Source organism: Ascidiella aspersa, chromosome 6, assembly GCF_963924565.1.
Source record: "Ascidiella aspersa chromosome 6, kaAscAspe10.2, whole genome shotgun sequence".
NCBI classification, from domain to species: Eukaryota; Metazoa; Chordata; class Ascidiacea; order Phlebobranchia; family Ascidiidae; genus Ascidiella; species Ascidiella aspersa.
The window spans coordinates 14,295,790-14,317,797 of NC_139452.1; the positions used below are offsets into that span (position 1 = coordinate 14,295,790).

The 22,008-nt window shown below is 36.3% G+C and overlaps 2 protein-coding genes across 2 annotated transcripts; both read right to left on the minus strand.

Moving 5' to 3' along the window:
* Positions 1 to 7,054: 7,054 nt before the first annotated feature.
* LOC146140041 (body wall muscle protein HR-29-like) lies at positions 7,055 to 8,398 on the minus strand. The gene has a single exon (XM_083392168.1). It carries the CDS (start codon positions 8,291 to 8,293, stop codon positions 7,754 to 7,756), a length of 540 nt encoding a protein of 179 aa, XP_083248294.1. The 5' UTR covers positions 8,294 to 8,398; the 3' UTR covers positions 7,055 to 7,753.
* Positions 8,399 to 12,126: 3,728 nt separating this feature from the next.
* On the minus strand, positions 12,127 to 18,707 carry LOC146140042 (Na(+)/citrate cotransporter-like). The gene is made up of 12 exons (XM_083392601.1): positions 18,600 to 18,707; positions 16,903 to 17,168; positions 16,487 to 16,625; positions 15,776 to 15,886; positions 15,507 to 15,581; positions 14,912 to 15,063; positions 14,330 to 14,452; positions 13,913 to 14,017; positions 13,325 to 13,640; positions 12,863 to 13,024; positions 12,448 to 12,585; positions 12,127 to 12,303 (listed from the first exon to the last, which is right to left on the minus strand). The coding sequence occupies exons 1-12, from the start codon at positions 18,705 to 18,707 to the stop codon at positions 12,127 to 12,129; spliced, it is 1,872 nt and encodes a 623-aa protein (XP_083248727.1).
* Between the last annotated feature and the right edge of the window lie 3,301 nt (positions 18,708 to 22,008).

A 22,008-nucleotide genomic window follows, 5' to 3' on the forward strand; every position in this document is an offset into this window, starting at 1 on the left:
CCAACCCTCACCCAAATAATGTGCGTTGCTTTAATAAATGTTTAAACGCAGTGGTAGGATTCTAGACCAACGCCCTTTTTTCAATCTAGGCAAAGCCTTAAACCTAACATAAATACCCCAGGTTTTAATGTGCAATTAAAGCAGATAAGTTTCAGGTGGGCAACTTTCACAGAATCCTGACATTTTGAAGCATGTTAATGAGAGACATTTAATAAAACTTAACGTTGTACTCGGGTATTACAGCAACAAATTTGAAGCAAAAAAGGGCGCTGGTCTAGAATCCTGACTAACAAAACGAGTTGTCAAAGTTGAAGAATAAATGTACAAATAATATTTGACCCACCCAAAACTGCAAACGCTAACTCTAACCCTAGGCCTAACCCAAATAATGTTAGCAATATAAACCCACGGACGAAAATGTGGTATGATTGTAGACCAGCGCCCCAAAAAGGTTTTATATACACTGAAAATTAAGCATCACACTCAACCTACCACAAATTTAACATTTAGCTATGGACAGAATAACTTTTCTAAAAATTTGATGTGCATTACAGGGTTGCCAGATAAAAATTTTGAAAAAAAGCCAAACCGTGATTGAAAAAAAACAGAAAAAGCCAAACGTTAATTACATAAGTTCAAAACCCATAAAAGGCTATTAAATAATACTATAAGATGATTTGGCGCTCTTTCACTATTGTACGTAAAAATTAACAAAAAAAAATTTTCTTCAAATGCCGCATACCACAACACTTTTGTTTGGGTTAGGGTTCGGGTTAGCGTTTGGTTGAGGGTGGGTCAAGTTATTATTAATAATAAACATAATATTACTTGACCCACCCTCACCCAAACGCTAACCCGCACCCTAACCCAAACAATATGCGTTGTGGTATGCGGTATTATTATTTTTTCTTTTTTGCATAACTTTTCACGTACAATAGTGAAAGAGCGCCGATGATTTGTATGAAAATAAAGGTTCAAACTTGTGTGGTATGGCAACATGACAAACATAAATGTTCATAACATACCAACCAAAATGAAAATTTTAATCTTTTGAAAAGCTCAGTTATCCTACGATCTTTAGGCTGAAAATGTAATATTTTCGTCAAGCTTTTTATTGAAAAATACTTGGTTTGATGAGCTCACTCTAAAGCGCGTGTTTCTAAACCTTTTTAAGATGCCTGTCAAAAGTAAAAATTCAAATTTAAGTATGAGGTATTGGCGCTGGTCTAGAATCCTTCCACAGCGTTGGAATAATTTAGCAACACGCAATATTTTGAAAACATTGCCTAAACCTCCCCAAACGCTAACCAGCACACTAACCCAAATAGTCTGCGTTGATTTAATATTTGTGGTAGGAATCTAGAACAGCGCCGAGCAATTATACGGGTATTCCTTTCAAAAATCAGGCAAGATAGGGCCTATACAGATCTTAAAACGAATGTTTTTAGAAGAAAAACGTATAGACCTATGCCATTTGACTAGTCTTAGCCAGCTTTTGCAAAAAAGCCAGAAAAAAAGCCAAAAAGATAACCGAATTTTCTGACGCCAACCATGTTTAAAAAGAGCCAAATTTGAATATTTGGCGTCAAAAAAGCCAATCTGGCAACCCTGGTGCATTATAGTCAGTCCGTGTGGAATTTTATTGTATTGCGTTCTAAGAATTACTCGCAGCAAGAGCTATAGAATACTAAACAAATTTTATTTAATATCTATGTTATTCGTGTTAATTAACACCATAAAAAATGTATATTGTTTTAATGGCATTAAGGCCATGGATCTAGGACAAAAACGCGCGGTGAAACAAACACGCAATATTTCTGTAAAAAATAATAATGTAGCCTATTTTTTTGTTTTTCAACAATGCTGTAGTCTACTTTTTGAAATGTGTTTGGTTTTATTATAGAAGGAAGAAAAAACGATCGAATGTTTTACTTTAATAAATTGCGGCAGGGTACATTTTGAAACGGCTTATTCACTATTGGGTCAAACGTCAACGAAATCTTACATTATCAAGAAAAACAGAGTTTTAAAGTGGTACACAACGCTTTTATATTTAGCAGTGTTTTTTTTCCTTTGTATTCAGAAAAGTTATATAAAAAAATATAACAAATACTGGTGATCAACAAATACTGGAGCAAGCATTGGCGTATGGTTGTTTCTCGACTCGTTCCCTTCTGAGCCTGCACAGCTCAGTTGGTAGAGCGACGGTCCCGGCTTGACCGGAGGTCGTTAGTTCGAACCTCACTGCAGACTAGTTGTTTTTCTAGTCTGCTCTGCTTGCATCATTGATCGACAGATTCGGTGAGTCTGCAATGGCTTTTCGGTGTACACATATTTTTACTGTTTATTCTGTATAGCATTTTATTTCATATGTTTATCAATTGTGTATTTTAAATGTGTTGCGATTTCACGTCTTTTGGGCGTTCTATGCCCTAATGCCAGCCACTTCGCTTACCAACAAACTTCCGCTTTCACCTGTGAACCAAGCCACCGCACAGTTCACATAATGGATGTGCTGTTTTTGACATATATTGTAAACAAACGATATGAGCAATCGCCAGGTCAAACATCCGCACCTTTTGAGAATTAGGCCGATGTATAATATTATATTTCCGTGTCGCCATTTTTTTTTCATCCAAATTCTCAACTTGTATAAGCCAGAGCGTTATATGAATATACCCCAGTCATGTCTAGTGAATAAACAGAACGGTTGCTGCTTGCTGGATTGCATGCTGGCTTACTCAACACAAGCCAACAAAAACTGTGTAGACTTGAAATCAGACTCTGCAATTCCCATGGAGAAGTAGGTGATTCATCGAGACACAAGACATGAATGAGAACTCATAATTCAACCTACTTCTACAATTCTTTTATTTATATAGAAAAAACTGATGATGCCATTTACTGCGTATTTTTTTTTAAGTTTTACCACCTTTGCAGGGTGAAGTTTGAGCAGTGCACGTGCCAAGCTTTTGTAAAACGGAATTATTTTGTTACCTGGGAATGATTACGTGATATTGTTTATAACGCCATAATGAAAAGCAAACCGATCATCAAAAACCCAAATTGGGGGGCATTGATCGACTAACCCTAATCTTAACTAAATGTAGCCTTTTACTGTATTTTACGTACATTCAAATGTCGTTGAATGTACGGCTTACTTTTGCTATTATTCGCCAGTATTTGCTGATAACATACGACATACGTCCACACCGTTAGCTTTAGCTTGGTATTTGTGTATCGTATTTTTATATTGGGGCAAAAAAAAATTAAATAGCTCATGAGCACTGTCTTGCGGTTTCAATATCGACTAAACAGATTTCGTTACTTGGTAGATATACAATATTGCTTGTTTACCGCCGTAAACTGAAATGCGAAATTTGGAGGAAGTGCACACCTCTGTTTTAGCACCTCTCTTTAGTACTAAACAGATTATGTACTAAATGTTGGTCAACCTAAGCCCCTATTGAACCCTTCCTGATGATTTACGTAACGAATGTTATAGTCGTGATTCGGTCGTGTAGATGGCACTTGGTATTACCTTTTTAACGGAACTCAATTGAAAATGGAAGAAACGTAGTATAAATCTATATTAATATAACAGAAGATTTGTTTGTCTGTCTGTAAAATGTTCGCCCGTTCCGTCGCTGGCAGAGCAACGTCGTCGTCGGCTAACGAAAGGACCGGCGGCCTCTCCCGGGCGCGCGCGTGACACATCATAAACCTCTTAACGTAACCGCGTTTACCTGCGCTGACTAAAAAAAATCAAATTTTCAACGGGTTACGGGTTTGTCTGACGTTGGACGCAGCCTAATTTGGCGTTTAGTGCAGACGTAACAAACACTGTATACTACACATACAAAAAACATTGAAAAAAACCCTAAAGTTTATACTCTTTTGTTTAGTAGCTTTTCGTAGTTTTCTAACCACGTAACCCGCGTGGACATACAAAATCAAATTAGGTATATTGCCCTTATAAAAAATAAGTTTTAATGTTTTCAACTTAAATTATGTTTGACTTAGCCGTTGGGTATTTAGTCCCTTCCGCGGTTTTAATAGCAGTCAATTTTTAGTTTTAAGCGAGATTTTACTTACGTTGGAAGAAGTATGGTACCGGGATTTCGTAAAAAGCACATCACATGTTATAATCCATGCTACGAACGTGTGAAACGTTCCAAGTAAAGACCTAAGTTTAACAATGGAAGAGTTCGAAAAATATCGCGTTTGTTGTCGCAGTTTTAACAGTAAGCAATTTATATTTTTCAACGGGTTACGGGTTTGTCTGACGTTGGATGCAGCTTAATTTGGCGTTTAGTGCAAAGTTTAGCAATTTTCACTTTCACAAACATAAAAATCAAATTAAGTATATTGTTTTATTAAAATTATTTAACGTATCCACGCAAAACTTATTTTCCAGCGCAATTACCTGCCTGGAAATAAAAAAATCAACGTAAGTATATTTCCTTAATAAAGTAAAATTTTAATGTTTCCAACCAAAGACTATTATGTTTAGGAACTTAATGATGTCTGTTACCGCGTAAAATTTAGAACGAAACCGCACAAAACCTTTTTTTCAGGCGCAATTACCTGCGTTGACATAAAAAATCAAATTAGGTATATTGCCCTTACAAAAAAAAATTTTTTAATGGTTTTAACTTAAATGTTGTTTGACGTGCTTAGTCGTTGGTTATTTAGTCCTTGCAGAGGTTTAAATAGTAGCCAATTTTCAGTTTCAAGCGAGATTTTACTTACGTTCGAAGAAGTATGGTACCGGGATTACGTAAAAAGCACATCACATGTTATAATTCATGTTAACGAACGTGTGCAACGTTTCAAGTAAAGACTTAAGTTTAACAATGGAAGAGTTCGAAAAATATCGCGTTTGTTGTCGCAGTTTTAACAGTAAGCAATTTATATTTTTCAACGGGTTACGGGTTTGTCTGACGTTGGACGCAGCTTAATTTGGCGTTTAGTGCAAAGTTTAGCAATTTTCACTTTCACAAACATACTTTGAATAAACATTAGGAAACCTACACGGTATCGTACAAGAAACCTTCCCAACAATATTGTGACAGTGATTGAGGCCTAAGCCTTGTAGCACGTTGCAATGTGGTTTGATGTTAAATGCATTTTTTTAATTATCGGCTATAACATGTGGCTTCAGGAAGACGATTATACAATGCTGGTAACACGTGATTAGTAATTAAATGGTCAGAGCGCGTTCGCGACTTACCTTTAGTGACCTATTTTAGACACAAAACCACTTTTTATACGTTAATTTTACACTGTTTTAACAAAATGCATAAATTAATGGCAATTTACGGAAACCAAGAATTAGATCTTTAGAGCCACGCAAATAAGTCACATATTAAACACGACATTTTATTAATGCCGCTTTCGCACAGGCTGTGGGGTGTTACTCTGAATGTGGTTAACCTTTTTTTAGACACACGATATGACATGATTTGAAACACTTCACATTATTTAAAATTTCTATTTAGTGACACGCAGTGCAAACGTTTAGGAATAAGCAAATTTGTTATGACATTACAAAAATATGTTTGCATTAGTTATGCCTCTTATAGGAATATTCTGATTACCACATTTATCTTCCATATATTCATGGTATATAACATGGGGCCAGCAGTTTTTCCAGACAAAATTCTGGTAGACTTCGTACATTATGGTGATTGTTGTGGTGTAATTAACTTTTACCCAGTTAAAATAACTGGAATATATTCTATTTAACCTGGGCCGGGTATTTCGTCTAGTAATTTAATAAATAGAAAATATACATTTTAGTAATACGACACAGTGAATATAAATTATCCATATAAAGCCTGTTTTCACATTTGTTTCGAACTTTCTACGATCACCTTGTCGTAATTTAATTTAATATCGCGGAAATAAAGAAAGACTCCATCCACTGAGTCACATTTAACCCATCCTAGAAGGCACTGAGCATTGTGGTAAGCTTTATTTGTATTGCGTTAGAGATGTGTGTCGCGAGGCAGCAAAAATCAAAATAAATATATTTCGAAAAATTGATTGCAAAAGTATTCTAATAAATTTATTTGGCATAGTTCTTATCAAACTAACCTCAATGAAAATTAATTTCTTGGTAAAATACCCCCTTTCGCATACTGCATGTAATGAAGGAAAATTTTCAGCCTATATCTTGCGTTTGCAGAAATGAGTTTAAGAAAGATTTATAAAACATGCAAAATTGACTCTGTTCCTTAACGCAAAAGAACCACCTTAGTTAAACTAACCCTGGATATAGCCACTGAAAAAATTTACATAACCACCAGAGGCACAAACCCGTCTAATTTTTGGTGTTTTAGAAGGTCCATCATATAACTGCGTTCGCTTTATACGATTGCCTTGTAAGTTATTTCGGCATGTTAGGTTTTGGGTTAGCCACAATGGCGCAGAAAAGCATTTTCAGTAGCTTATGAAGGTTTACCTATCAAATTCGCTTCTAGCAGCCCTATCGTTTGTCGGTGTAGGCTACAACGACGTGGAAGCCTAAAGGGCTCGGGACTCTCGGGAACAAGACGTGGAAATTTTGATTGCGGCATTTACCACACAAATAAATTTAGGCTAATCTTTGTAAGCAAAATGTTTACGAATAAATTGTCTGCAATTTTCCGGCACGTAACATTTAATTCGCAATTATATCGTACTCAAAATCACAGATGTCAACTCGATGCTTAAATTGATTTACCAGTATATTTCTGTGAATCTTTCTGTGAATAAGAAAAGTAAAGGATCTGGTTAATCGCGAATTTAGAATGAAATTTGACGGGAGTAGGGCCTCGCACCAAGTAACATTTTCTATCTATTTGAACAATATTGTTAACCCAAAGTACTCGTGCTGTTTGCAAAGAGTGAAACTTCTTATTAAAGGTTTTGCCAACATTTTTGCCAGCAAACACTGTATTCAGTATTTTAAACATGAAAAAAAACGGGAGTATAATGAACCTATTTTAATCACAATTTTATAAAGCTAAACTATATGTTAATTATATTCTATGGCTCCCATTGAAATACAATTAGAAATATGTAACTTTATTGGCTCTATTCACCAAAATGGATCCCATGCATTCAGTCCCTTATATAGTCTATAAACCAGTGCTTCTTAAACTTTTTTAATTTTGTTCACCCATAGCATCTATCTCCAGATTTCATTCACCCCTGACTCATGATATGATTAAGCTATTCATCTATATTTCACTGAACAGGTTAAACACCCAGAATATCCGCCCTGCTCGAAAGCTATCATACATTTTTGACGGTTCACCCTTATTCGCCCTTTTGGTTGGTTCGCCCCTGCAAAAATTGCATTAACCCTGGGGCTAACCATTCACCTGATAAAGAACCACTGGTATAGACAACATAAAATAAAAGCACAAAGGATATTTGCGCAGCTATAGTACTGCACTAAACGTGTTGCAAAAAAGGTAGGCGGTATGTACAATAAACATAACTAATAATTTAACCAGTAATAAAATTGTCACTTACAACTTACTATACGATTACCATTTCGTAAGTCCCAGCGTGATTACAATACGTTCTCCACCATATTTTTTAACCATTTTAATTAGTTTTTGTTATGAAAGGGTTTGACAACTATAAATACATCTCATCAATAACTATAAGCAATGATACACTAAAACTGGTTCTTTAGCGTCCGGCATTGCTGCGACGTAAATTCAACTGTTTTGTAAATTCAATAAAATAACTTGTGGGCTCAATTCCCTTCGACCTCCTCCATTTTTTCGACGATGATCGGCACATGGTGTTCCTCTGCTGGTGGAAGGGCCAGGTAGGGAGCCTTCAGTTTCAGAACGCCGGTCTTTCGGTCGAAAGTCGAAGCCAGCTGCTCAGCGTTTACGTTCTCGGGCAAGACTAAAGATCGGTGAAATTGTAGTCGCGAAAACGACTGGTGCTCCTCGTCCGCGTGTTCGTTTTCTCTCACTGCGTCGACAATGACCTTGTGCCCGATAGTTTTGACCTTGATGTCGCCTGACTCGAAACCGTCGAGGTCAAAGCCGCAGCTGAAGTTGTTGGGATCCGATCGGTCCACTTTCAGTGGGGTCCCGCCAATACTGCGCGCCGAAAACCAGTCAGGGCGGTAATGGAACGGACTCATCCAGCCTAGTTGGTCATAAGGGTCAGATTTCTTTTCTTGCTCAAGTTCATTGCGCATACGCGCCATCGACCTTTCCATTTCGACTATAATTGGCAGCAGAATAGGGCGCCATGGTGGTTCGTAAGGCCTCATAGACATGACCAAACTTAATTCCTTCACTTGGTTTGGAGTATAAGAACACAAATTTCTTTCAGCCGCGAAATGTCTGGTGCCTGATTTGGGTTTCGCTTATATATGTTTTCACAAGTTGCCTACCACACCGCAGTCACGTACCTGCGCTGTTTTGATACGCCCTATGAACAATTGTGCTTGCCTACGTGCGCTAGTCGAGCTACCGTGTGCCTTAATGATGCCTCGGAAAACTGGTAGTTTTTACAATGGCTATTAGCAACCAAGCTCCTCGCCTAATAGCATTTGCAGTAGACTTCGCCTGCATTGCTTTATACAACCATATAAAAAAATTAATAAAAAGTGATTCTAATTCACCCTTTATTTGCATAATCTACCGACGTTTGATTTTTCCCATTACCATCTCTTAAAATACTATTTAACAGTAAAAGTAAAATACAAAAAAAGGCATCGTCAATCAATAATAGTTATGTTTTTTACATTTATTAGTTATTTTTCTTCAAACTATAGATTAAACTAATGCAAAAATTTGGATCATTGCTAAAGATATAGCAAAGAGCTAAATTAAATTTTCGTATTAGTAGCCTTTCTATGTGTAACTATATTCATTAAAATAAACAAGTATAGAAAATTTGATCTAGCGTTTGATGTGTAGGCGGTCACAACAACATGTTTACGCATAGTTTCGTGTTATTCAGAATGACTCTTGTCACGTACGCATTCTCACATGACACTACTTTTGAAACGCCCAATCTAGAAGGTTCTCGGAAAAAAACTTTTGTTATTGCACGTGGGCGCTTGAAGCGCGGCAATCGCTTTCTCCTCACAGGTCACAGCCGCACAATAGTGCTCGGTAAGTTTTGTTAGGTTGGAGGTTGGCTTCTATTCGAAATGCCGATGTTTCGCCGGAAAAATTGTAATATTTATTGAGGTGGGCTATTCACAACACATATCAGCACATTCGGATTTATATATCAAGTCATTCAATTGAATGAGTGTACAAAATTTCATTTTAGCTTCAAGTGTTCAGATAGTTGGCGTTTCGCTAGTCTTGTTTGCATTACCCAGTGTTATCTGTAGACATAGTTAAAACTTGTGCGGATGAAAAAAAAATTAGTGCGGATGACGAACGTCGTGCGGATTAATGTACGGGTGCAGATTATTAACTTGGCGAAAGAAAGAAGATACATTTATGTAAAAACAAAAAAAGCATAACAACATTCACTGGTTACTTTGGCATAAGAGACTACTTTTAGATGAGTTTGCGGTTGTTGCATATTTGCGAAGGGTTAATTTTCAGGGATTAGTTTTTATTTTTGGTAATAATAAACTTTGCGTTTCGAGAAAAATACTTTGTTACATTATAGTTATATGCTTACAAATAGTTTCAATAATTTATTGTTGTTGTTGATCATAAACTTTAAGTCACTGTTTATTCGCGTAACACATGTTGAAAAATACTAGGACGTCGTAAATATATGGGGTATAGTAAATCACAATCAGTAAAAAGTATTTTGGAAGAAACACAACGCTGTTTACCATCACAAATCAGTCAAGAATATGATAGAAAAGTTCTATATCGTGACTTATACCAAAAAGGCGAAATAACAATCTGCATTTCAGTGGTTTTCAACGTTTTTAGCGTGCGAAACAACAAAAACATATTCACGGCACACTTTCTACAAAACAACAATTTTGTAACTTGAAAATCATTCCTACATCGCAAGACATTAGGTGAAATACTTAATTATATCAGTTTACTTAAGGCTATTGTACATTCAAGTCTTACGCTTGCTCACAGTTTTTAAACGAGACGAACTGGTGTGCCGCGGCACCGCGTGAAAAGGAACTCAAGCTTGATATAACGAACGAGCACCCGCACTAACCTCTATACGTAGCTGCATAACGACACTACACAACAGTCCGTGTCCGTGTGGAAACTATGGTTTGTAGTACACGCCACCATTGCATTTGATCCATGCAAACATTATTGTCCAAGAAGAAACGTCAAATAATAACAATAATATATTACGATGTTGCCTTAATGTTTACTTTCAACCTTAAGCAAATGCAATTTATTATTTTATTTAGTATATTTTACATAGTTAAAAGTATGACGTCAAAAAGGCGTATTGTCTTGTATAATAGCTTACGGACTCTAGCCATAAGACCGGGATAAGGACAACATCAACGTCAGAATAAATCACAGTTCGGAATAAGGCCAAAATAGGACTACGCCTATAATGCCTAATGGTCGTAGTGCCGTTTAAATCGGAATAAGACCTAAATGGTCAAAGTCGGGCCTATATAACATTTTACTAACCCCAAACCCCACCTGTAAGTTTATCACTAACTCCCCTACTAATTTCAACCCTAACCCATTTTCTAACCCCAAACAGGACCAAAAACCCGGTGCGAAAAACTAAGGCATCCAAACATCATCATCGAAGCGTCCGATAGCAGACCGGCGGCCTCCGATTGTCCCATACCCTACATAGTTTCAGGCGTTATTTTGGCCATTTAGGTCTTATTCTGATGTTTTTAGAACGTATCCTGGCAGATTTAGGTGTTATTCAGGCGATTTCCATCTTATTCTGTACTGGCTATTACTGCGAATTTGGCTATATTATGTCGTTGGTTTAATACTATGGTTTTATAGACTTTTCTGCTTTAGGCGTTGTTGCTTTTTAGGTCTTATTGTATGTTCCCTAGGTTACAAATTAATGTTTTTGCTTGTAGGCTCTTGCGATTGTCTGATTGTTTTCACCTTGCTTACTCGCCTATCATAGACGATAATCCTAATATTGTGTGGGCTTTGTGTAATAGAAAACCGTTTTTATAGCTTAGTACGTGTTTGTCTATGAAGACATAAAATCAGAAATTATTGTGTGCGGTTTGCCTGAAACAATGATGATAAAAATAGAGTTTTGATAGCGGAAACAAAAAGTGTAAATGCTTATGGAAAGGTATTTCGAAGTTTTTATAAATGCATTTAACATACATGCTTAAGTTTCGGCTGTATTAGCAAGCATACTGGCGTTTGCTGGCGTTCGAAAGCAAAATGGACTCTTTCGGCCTTGATATGATAACTATATTAAAGAGAGCATCCTAGCTTTCGGCTGCATTGAATATAGGCTTTAAATTAGAGGGTATTATTTTACTTTTTAAAACAGCTAGTCTGTTTTAATTATTAACCTGACTCAAAACTATTTAAAGATCCACCAGATATCAACTATGCGGTTTTAAAAATAAAAAATAAAACTTTGTTGGAAGAAAGCCCCAACGAAAGAGCGATGTGTTCATGGTAGACCTAATTAAAATAGTTAAATTAACCAAATATGTAAAATATAAAAGCCATTTTACGGCTATTTTTAAAAACACGAACTTCCGTTTTAATTTAAATAGTTGCATTTTTGTTTTGATTTGACATTTTGATAAAGCACAATTTATTAAAACAGAAAAATATACAAAAAAACGTCAAGCAACAAAACAAGCATTTTAGTTTGCCGTCTATTAACTAGTTCTATACTACCCCAAGGAGCCTATGTGATTATGGTATAAGCCACACGATAAAATTAGGTTCCAATAGAGCAGCATTAACGAACGAATCGTTTTCAATTCAATAATAATAACTTAATAGTGTCCTTCATTCCAACTCTCCAAGTAAATTATTTAACCATACCCATGCCATAACATTGCGATATTTGTCCATATCGTATCGCTAGCTCTAAAGTCAAAGCAATTCCACATAAAATTCGAGTGAAGTGCAATACGACATTTTCTTCCCCCTAAACATTTACAATAAATAAAAATGCCTGAAAGTATGACACAGTAAACAGCACTTAATAAACAGCGCACGGGGCTAGCGTTTGATTTAGAGTAGCGATTGTAGTGGTCACCGTGGACTCGGCTGCCCAATCCGGAAATTCTGATAGGCCAAAGAAGGCAATGCCAAAAGTGTTGATGAAAGCAACAATCACAAGCACACCAGCAATGTTGAGTAGCCAACCTGTTTTAATCTGTGAATAAATAAAAAAAGTATTGAAACAAGACAATCTTGCTATGTCGGCTAAGTTTACTTCACAAAATCAAAATATCTAAAAAAAAAAGTAAAAACCGCGAACGGTTTATCATTGATGGCAGGCTTACAAAAGTTAGCATACCAGGTCAATAACTTTCAGATGTCCATACGAAAAGGCGATCGCGTTAGATGGCGTCGCAACTGGAAGCATGAAGGCCATTGATGATGCCAAAACAGGAGGTAGCATCAGGTACATCGGATGAATTTTCAATGTTATAGCCTAAAATTGAATCACCATATTTGATCGTATTCATTTACTATTCGACCAAAAAATTAACTAAGATATTAATATGAGCAAAACAATAAAATTATTAAATACCAATATGCAAAACGAACGCTTAACAACTAACATTTTTTTTCCTTTTCTAAATTCCCAAGCCTCATAACAAGTTTATGTCTGGCAAATCTACGTTTGGCAAATATAGTTAAAATTGTAAATGTTCGGTTGCCTAAAAATTTATAGATTTAGGCGTCCGGTCGAGTATTATTAAACCTACCAACTGTGCAAGAATTGGTGCGAAGATAGACGAAGTGGCAGTATTGTTGGACACTTGTGTGAACAAACACACGATTACAGTGCAGACGAGCGATATTAGCCACGGAGCAATAGAATCGTCGAAGGCAAGAAGCTGACCCATCCATTCCGAAAAGCCGGATTTCTAAGAAATGAAAAATACGCTATATGAAACGATTGCTATTGTAAAGCGAACTAACTTTTACGCAAGATATTGGATTACCTTTAATCAAGCATTAAAAAAAACAAATACCAAGAGTCAATTTTAGGATATTTTAAATAGACGAACCGTATAGCTGTTACGTTCACTTTTAATCGATTTGATTTTATGTATCTCGCCTAATTAAAAGAAGACATTGTTCATAAGGTATAAAATGCACTAAAGCTATAGTTTTGCGATAAGCAGTTGTGGGAAAATACGGACTATTTTAAACTAACGATTTACCGTTGCTCCGTCGGCTAGAGCGTAACCTCCGGCAAAGAGAAAGAGGATGTCCCAAGGGAACATCTTGTGCACTGACTTCCAGTCGAGAATGGGAGGAACCGGCTCCTTGATAATTGACTTGTCTTGGCTGTCAATCAAACTAGGTCGCCTTGAAGGTAGTACGAAGAGCAGGAAAGACATTGTTACGGCGACGGTCCCGTCCGTGACGTAACCGGCAGGGAAGATGACCGACCATCCCGGCATAAATCCGGGGTCGCGGAAGAACCAAAGCAGCGTTGTCAGAATGAAGACTATCATAACCGTAATTTCGCCCCACCTAAAGTAGAGACGACGATTTCGTGTAATAATCGTGGTATAAGAAGAAGGTAAATTTAAATCGGCCTGAACCAGAACTATATAAAATTTAATATCAAAACCTTAATAGAGAAGCGTGTTTGCTTGATTAGTTAATGTTATTGATCCGCACTTATTTTCACCATGCTCAGTAAGACCGCCCTTGAAATAAATTAATTACTCGGGGATTTTTTTATGATATTAACTAAATAGATTGGTATGCATATCGTTGCACTTAAAGCTTGTAAAACTCACCTAATGGGCCCTAGTTTGCCATACTCTTTCGCGATTACGGCTTTTGCCGCTGTCTCGCCAGCTGTTTCGGGACTTTTCTTCCAAAACTGTAGAATCTCCCTGTAACTAAATTAACAATCAGTTAACTTAATATAATAAATCTATATACGTTAAGGTTTTACATATACTCCAAAAATATTTTACAAACTCCCATTTTTTAGACTATCATTACGTTATTTGTTTAGTATAATTATAATAAGGTATTTCTTATGTGATTAGTGAAGTCTTTTTTAAACGATTCTACACCGTATAAGCGTAATATATAATTTTCACGCAATTTCATGCTTCATATAGTTAACTTTTAATAAAGCTATATGTAGCACAAGAAAAAGAACGACACATGTGAAGGTCGAAATATTTTTTATAGCAATAACTTACTTGAAACCGAAAAAGTACCAACAGAGCCAGACGTAGGCGACCAACAGTGTGATCACAGCTCCCGGAAGAGCGTAAATGATCCAATTGCCGAAGGTTAGCTGCATATCGGCGTCCGGAAAAAATCTAGAAAAATAAAAATAAACTTTTATAGTGTTTTGAAAAAATATTTTGTTTGCTAATATCCTTGTACCTGGGCAAACAAAGTGCTACGACTGTGGTCGAATTTACATTGCTATATGTTTTGCGGATATCGCTGGGGTAAGGGTCGATCAAGGCATAACAAAAGTGGAAAGCTCAAATATCCCCACAGGCTTGTACAAAAATTTGTCACTTTCATGCAGAAAAAGACTAGAAATGGATAGAGCATTAACTCCTTTCAAGAGATAACTGTTGCCAGCGGACTATCTACATATCTCCATGTAGCCTATCGTTTGGTAGTGCAGCATATAGGCTGAAATCAGAAGTACACTGACATTCTTATGTTTTAGATTTGTTTGAGGTAAATTAGGCTGGTATAGCTTTGATAAGTTGGACGCTTGCATAAATTGTAGCTTACTAGTGCAACATTTTTCATTAACTTACAATTCGTATTGACCAGCCAGAACAAGGTTTGGAGCCGTCCCGGTGAGAGTTGCTGTTCCACCGATTGTGGAAGCAAAAGGAACACAGAGGGTAATGCCCGTGATAAGGTTGTTCATTCGCTTACGCTCGGACATTTCTTGTAGTTCTAGGTCCTAAACATAATCAATTTCGTTAAATGAGGTGATATATCTGCTATTAAGCAAACTGAAGCCCAGAAACATTTATGCACTTGTACTGTAGACCAGAGTTGGATCACTTTCATTAATTCAGTTCAATTACAATTATAATTACAATTACAATTACTCCCTTAAATGTATCAATTACATTACAATTATAATTACACTAAAAACTGTAATTAACTACATCGATAACAACTTTCGGCATTAAAACTTCAATTTTCTCAATATCAATGTATTGAGCCAAAATTTTAGCAGATTACAGTTACAATTAGAATTAGACCTGAATTACATTACAATAAAATTACATTAAAACCTGTAATTAATTACATCAATTACAATTGATCCAACTCTGCTGCAGTCTACAAAGTATAATTGTTTGGGCAAATGTAACAGGTTTCTTTGGCATGGAAACTTACGTCGATGCTATTAATTTCCTTATTGCAACTGTCCGTTGTACTTTCCGAAGAATCGAACGAGCTCTCAACGCTCACCTACAGATTATATTATAACAAATATTAATACAATTTCTAGGTATTGCATTTTTTGCGTGTTACGTATTCTTTATTTGGCATTTTGCAATTTAGGTCATCTGCTTGTTATTGATTGCTCGTTTTGTTGTAAATTGATTGCGTTTAATTATTAGGAAACTGGTATATCTATTTATCCTTAAGTATATTAAATAAACCTCGAAGGCTGTGTTGTCGTAGAATGAAGTTGACTTGACAAAATCCAAGGGTAGTTCTTTTTCATTATCATTGACGCTTTCCAACTTTGTTGGATCCCTTTTCTTTCGGGCCTGCATAAAACGAAAATATAAACTTAGTATATACGATTACACGTTTCCTCAATAACCACCGTATGATATTCAACGTTTACGCAAAATGTTAGTTTTTTGACGAATAAAATTAAATGAACCGATCCACAACCGACAAAGTGTTCCGTGGTTCACAAGAAATATTTTATTTGTTTGTATTTCTACTACATATAATTACAAAAATAAGTCTGTATGTTCAAAAAACATTTAACTATTGCTAGCACTGACAAAAAGCATCGAACTTGTTGCGCACCTTCAGAAAAACGTGAGTTTAAAATTGTAATTGTTTTTTTTTGTTCCAATATTACTGATTTTTCCACGATCTTTGCTATTGTCCAGAATATTCGAAAATGAGTGTTTCAAAACAGAGTGTCCTTATTTGTGATTTTAGTGTGTGTTCAAAAAAAACATGGTAACATACAACACTTCACCAAAAATGTGATAAAACATTTTAACTGCAAGAGTTTTTCATGAAGCTTGGTCTATTTAAATGCTCTTTACGAAGTAGGAAAGTGTACTCAAGGTCAGATATATTGGTATAAGAAAATGTAACTTGTTTTATAATAAATTTGTCCAAATCACCTCATCAAAGCTACTCTCGGCATCCTCCTTTAATTCGTTGAAGACAGCCTCTACAATGGGCAGCATCATAGCGGTGGTGGCAGTGGTGCTAATCCACATCGAAAGGAAAAAGGTAATGGACATGAAACCCAACATCAATCTAAATATAAGACTAAGTTGGTACAGACTGCTGTATTTTCGATCAACGAAACAAAAGACGATGCTGTAAAGCAACCGAAGCAATAATCTCTGATTGTTTAAGACAATAGTTATTGGTTTAAAATTCGCTTAAGGTTTAGATGGAAAGTGCGATTAATACATTTGCAAACTCAAAATCGAACTAAAGTGAGATCTAAATATCTCGACGCCAAAACATAGAAGGTGCCTAACTACTACACAAAACGGAGTGTTAAGCACATCATCCTTTGTGGACTTACGATTTCGGCTTGGTGCCGACAATGATAAGAATGCGAAGGGCGGTCCTTTTGTGAAGACCGGTCACCTCCACTGCTATCGCGATCAACAGTCCTCCGACAAAGAGCCAGCTACTGTCTTTGAAGAAGGCCGCGCTCACCTCCTTTCCCGTCATGATCCCGCTCATTGGAAAGATGATAAGAGGAAGAAATGACGTCACCGCAAGGGGTATAACTTCCCCTATCCAGTAGATGGCCATTAGGAGAATGGTGTAGCCACATGCCGCTTCCTTAAAACATAAAATCAATATATATCTATGAGGCGCGTACGTTAAAATAATTTCTCTGTTTTCTTGGTTATCGATCGTGAACTTTTTTCGTGTTGTTTTAATTATAGGTATATGTTTCGCAAAATCAGCAAAAACATTTTATCATAATTCATACCACGTTTCGGTGACACTGTGTTAAAACGGGTAACCTATTAATCCTTGAGGGATAACTACATAAGGTATTCTGCCTTGTTGTATATATTGTCGCGTTTTTCGACATACGACACTTTCACGTAACGTTTAAGTCGTCTGTCTGGAATTAAATGCTGTATAACTGTCGCAATATAAAACACTTGTATGACACAATAAAACGATGGTTATACTAAATCCCGTGCTAAAAAAAAAATTTTTAATATTGGTTTAAGGATATTATTTTCATCTTAATAGCATCTATGTATAGTGCAAACAAATTCAAATCTAGGCCTTCTTGTTATTGTTTACAAAATCTTGGGCAGCCGTCGGTACAAATATTTATCAAAGAGTCTGATATTACCCTTACCGATGCAACCAGTCATTTAGCTGACGTCACGTTTGCCCCGACACATACCTACCCCCTTGGTGTCTGTCTTACATTGCTCAAAACTGCTCGTCACTCGCGCATTACAGAATCAAAACATTTGAACTCAAGTCAACTCGACTTTGGTTTAACAAGGAATTTCGAAAAGCCTTATAAATGTATAAACGTCATCGCTTGCGGGGTGAATCGTTTATGCGCGGCGTAGCTGGGCGCCAACAAAGTGTGGCGCCCGTCATTCGGCAAGCGCCAAGCGATGTTGAAAACCAATGTTGACAAGTTAGAAACATGCCGCCAAACTTGTCGACTTGGCATGTTATGACGGGCGGCAGCAACCCTTTCTATGTGTGGGATGTCTGAGGGATTCCAGGGTAAACATAAGGAGAAATGCCGACATTGTGTTGGAATTCTGTATACTTGCGTAGCAAAAAAGATTTAAGTATTTAATTAAAAAAAGTATCTATTTTTACTTTGGAAAATCACTTAGTGTATACATTGTTTTGTACCTTATTTGTAATTTTTTTAGCACTACCTGTCTCCAGCGGTATAGTTTCATAGCGTATAAGCCGTAAGGGCGGGGTTAACTAATGGGAAAACCCCAAACGTGACAATTTCGCCTCCCATAGTAAATTTGGTGCCGGCACTTGAATCAAAACAATAAGTTATCGGCATAAAAATATCTTGTAGAAAGATCACTGTTTTTCTAACACAATAACTGAGTTATCAATATCACTCCTTTAATAGATGTCATGCAGTTTAAAAATAATGATTAAAATATGCGCCCTATTTATAAATCATGCAAACAAAGAATAGAGAAAGAAACTTAGTGTTCAACATCTTCATAAATGTTTATGGAAGAGCTTTAAAGTATTACTTACCGGACCTCCAATCAACAGAGGGATGGGCAGCAAAATTAGGGGCGTCAGCCAGACCGACAGGGTACCCTTAAAAGCCCAGATTTGTCGCAACCAGTTCGGAACCTTCATGATTTGCAGCCTTCTGGATTTGTCGCAACTGCTTTTATTTTTTTAAGATCTGAAAAACAAAGTTTCCGACAAAAGTTTAGAGGTGACTCATAATTTATTGACAAGTCTTTTAAAGCTACCGCTTCGCCGTTCTCTGTATCGTTCTGCTGAAAACAATACTAAAAAATGAAAAACAATCTTGCAAATTGCCATTTGCAAAACGATTTAAAAAAAATTAGCCGAGTTTGTATTAAATGCATATAAAATATTATGTGTGCATTATTGTCGATCTATACAAGTGGGATAGCAGGTATACCGAAACAACCATAGTTTACATTTTAACTAAGGTCCTTCGCATACGATTTAATACTAAGCGTTACAAATTTAAAGTAGCTTATCTCAAAAAGCCGAAAAAAAAACATTGGTCAAATCAACGAAAGACTCATATAATTAAACCAAACGCTGATAATTTAAAATATAAGGTGCTAATATACAGTAATCTATTTCAGCGAATCCACGAATAACCATTTATTTTCCAGTTAAACATTCATGTTCGCCAACCATAAATGTATAATCGCATCTAAATATTCAGCATCGTTTTTTAACAGCATCAAATTTGTACAAGCCGAAGCGTTCGAAATGTGTGCCGTGTTATCGCTTTTTCGCCGGCCAATTATATAACCCGTTCTACCGTGGTAACCGGTCGCTATAAATTCGTGTTTTTTTCTGCGATCCTGAATCTGTTTATTCTTGTGCCGAACTAATGCGCACTGGTGGCCATCCTCCCACGTCATAGGTGAATCGTTGAATTTCTGTCAAACACAACCAGGAGCATCACTGTGCCCGTACCGCTAGGTCGACGATAAACATTACCTAATCACAGATGAAAAAACAACACCAACATAATAATGTAAAAAAACACTACAAAATAATTTATTGTATTCTCTGCTTTATTTCCCCCAAAATAAAATTGTAAGATCGTTAATAAAAGTAATAATAAAAGCTACATAATGCCAGTAGCCTAAACTGTCTGCAAATTAGCTATGAAGTATATTAACACATTAAAAACGTAAATATTAGAACTTATTATACTGAGTCTGATTTTCAATTCTTCGAAGCAAAATAGGCGTCTATGACAATAGTCTGCCACTGTTACAAGGTTTGATTTTAGTTTAGTAGATGACTCATCTCAAAACACTCGTTTTGTCGACCAGATGTTACATTTAACCCTAGATTGAGCTGGTGGAACAATAAAGTAACACGTTATGACCGGTCAGGCTGCTGTCCATGGTAAACGAAACGTCGTTAAGCAGGGTAAGTTTAAGTAGAGGAAACAACACCGGGTAAATTTGACTTTGACGACCATATCTGCCGGTCATAAAGGTTACTCAGCGGCAAAAATTTTCTATTTTGAAATAATACATAAAATGTATTCAAAAATCCGCTTAGAAGGTTTTTCGAAAGATTGAATACCTTATTAAAATAGTTAATATATTTTTTGTGTGAAATAAAAAGTTTTGTAACAAGTTTTTACCAAATAAATGATTAAAGCCTTCACGAAAAGCACTAATAAATATGGAAGCCACATAGTGAATTTTAGAATGTAAAGCTATGTCTGTGTAATTTTATTTTTATTATATTTATTTTTATTGATACCGGTATTCCTTTGGTTATGGAGTTGCAATTAACGCATCATTAAAACAATTACTAACAAACCAACTATAGACATTAACATATTAGTAATTTTGTTCAGTTACAAAATTGTCGCAACTGTGGTATACATAAAATAAAGAAGATGAGGTTGCAAAAATATTAATCTCGCATGCTATTGGCCAGTCGTGAAGTTACCAAAGGTTTGACGTCGAATAATGAAACGCCACGTGGCGTATACCTGGAGGGCGAGTGGCGGAACTACGTCATTGAAAGGCTGGCTTCAAATCGGCGTTTTGTTGGACGTTAAGTGTTTGTATTTGTATTTTAAATCGCTTGTTTATCAAAAATATCGACTGTGCGCACCTGAAGTTTCGGACACCGAAACGGAACGTGTATCAAGTTGATGCAATCACCTAAAACAAACAGACACTCCATTGCCGAACCTGCTGCAAAACAACGTATTGCAAACGAATGGTTAGATTGCCGCTACTTAGCAGATACACAATGGTAATGAAATGTTATAGATTAATAGATTTTTTGTTATATTACGTCCTAACATCAAATTTCGCGTTAACAAACAATGATTCGTCCTAGTTTGTTGGTTAAATTTATGGTCGTCTGTTATAAACATAAATAAATCATGTTTTATTATTGGTAACTTACAATAGTCATAAAGTTATATTCTAATTGCATTTAATAATAATCTATCCTACAATTGTTTTTCTTCTATAACATAAGTGTGTATAAAGGGTACAAACTCCGCACAGATAAACACGAAATCAAAATCCACAGCGCAACCGGCTCTCGTGAACGGGGAAACCCCGGTTTCGGGGAATTGCAAATCCATCAAAGGATTGCCGGCGAGCGCGCGGCAAAGCTGCTGACGTGTGGTGCCTGAATCATAGCTCGGCTTTCACCAGATCTTGTCGGCCGGCGCAGCAGTTGTTTCCACCTAAAACAAACGATAAACAAGCTCCAAGAAGAAACCGGTGCTTTGTTTGAGAATTAAAAGCCAAGGCGCCCTTGCTTGAACCTGGTAAGGATTCAGCAGCGATAAACATGTGTGTGCGTAAGCGTGACGTCCGCCCTCACTTCCGTACACTTCGCCTTCGAACCGCCGCGTCGGAACAATTGTCATCTTTGCGGACCCGTTTGACTACGGGATTTCCAGCGACCAAACAAACACCGTTGATACCTTTCGTTTTCGGGTTCGTTACAATATCGATGCGTCAAAAGTCATCTGCAATCTGTCGCTACTCTTGTTTTTCGTTTCAACCTTTAACTTTATTGTCAAGTGGAAAAACTTATGCAACAACATGATAATTATACAAGCAATCAGACCAGAATGATGACGTTTGCAACTTGTGAAGATTTTTGTATTATGTTTTACTTCAATATACAATGTGGTAACGGATTTTAGACATGACTAAGCAAAAAGTTATTTTGTTAACAAACAAAATAAAGTTTTGAAGCTATATAAGCTATTAATAAATTTGATTGGAGGCACACTGAACTTCAAACAGAAGAAAAACAAGGATTTCGAAATTACAATATTTTATGATAAAAATATTCGGTAGTGATTTTGTCTATTATTGTGAAAATATATGTTAACAAAACATGGATACCCAATGATTTAAGTACAGTTTTGTAAATGAGTTACGAGATATAC

Coding starts and splice junctions, on each gene's coding strand:
- LOC146140041 (XM_083392168.1), bottom strand. CDS start 8,293: ATGTCTATGAGGCCTTACGAACCACCATGGCGCCCTATTCTGCTGCCA.
- LOC146140042 (XM_083392601.1), bottom strand. CDS start 18,707: ATGAAGGTTCCGAACTGGTTGCGACAAATCTGGGCTTTTAAGGGTACC. Junction 16,626..16,902: donor GTCGGCACCAAGCCGAAATC/GTAAGTCCACAA, acceptor TCTTATATTTAG/ATTGATGTTGGGTTTCATGT. Junction 13,025..13,324: donor CTCTAGCCGACGGAGCAACG/GTAAATCGTTAG, acceptor TTCATTTCTTAG/AAATCCGGCTTTTCGGAATG.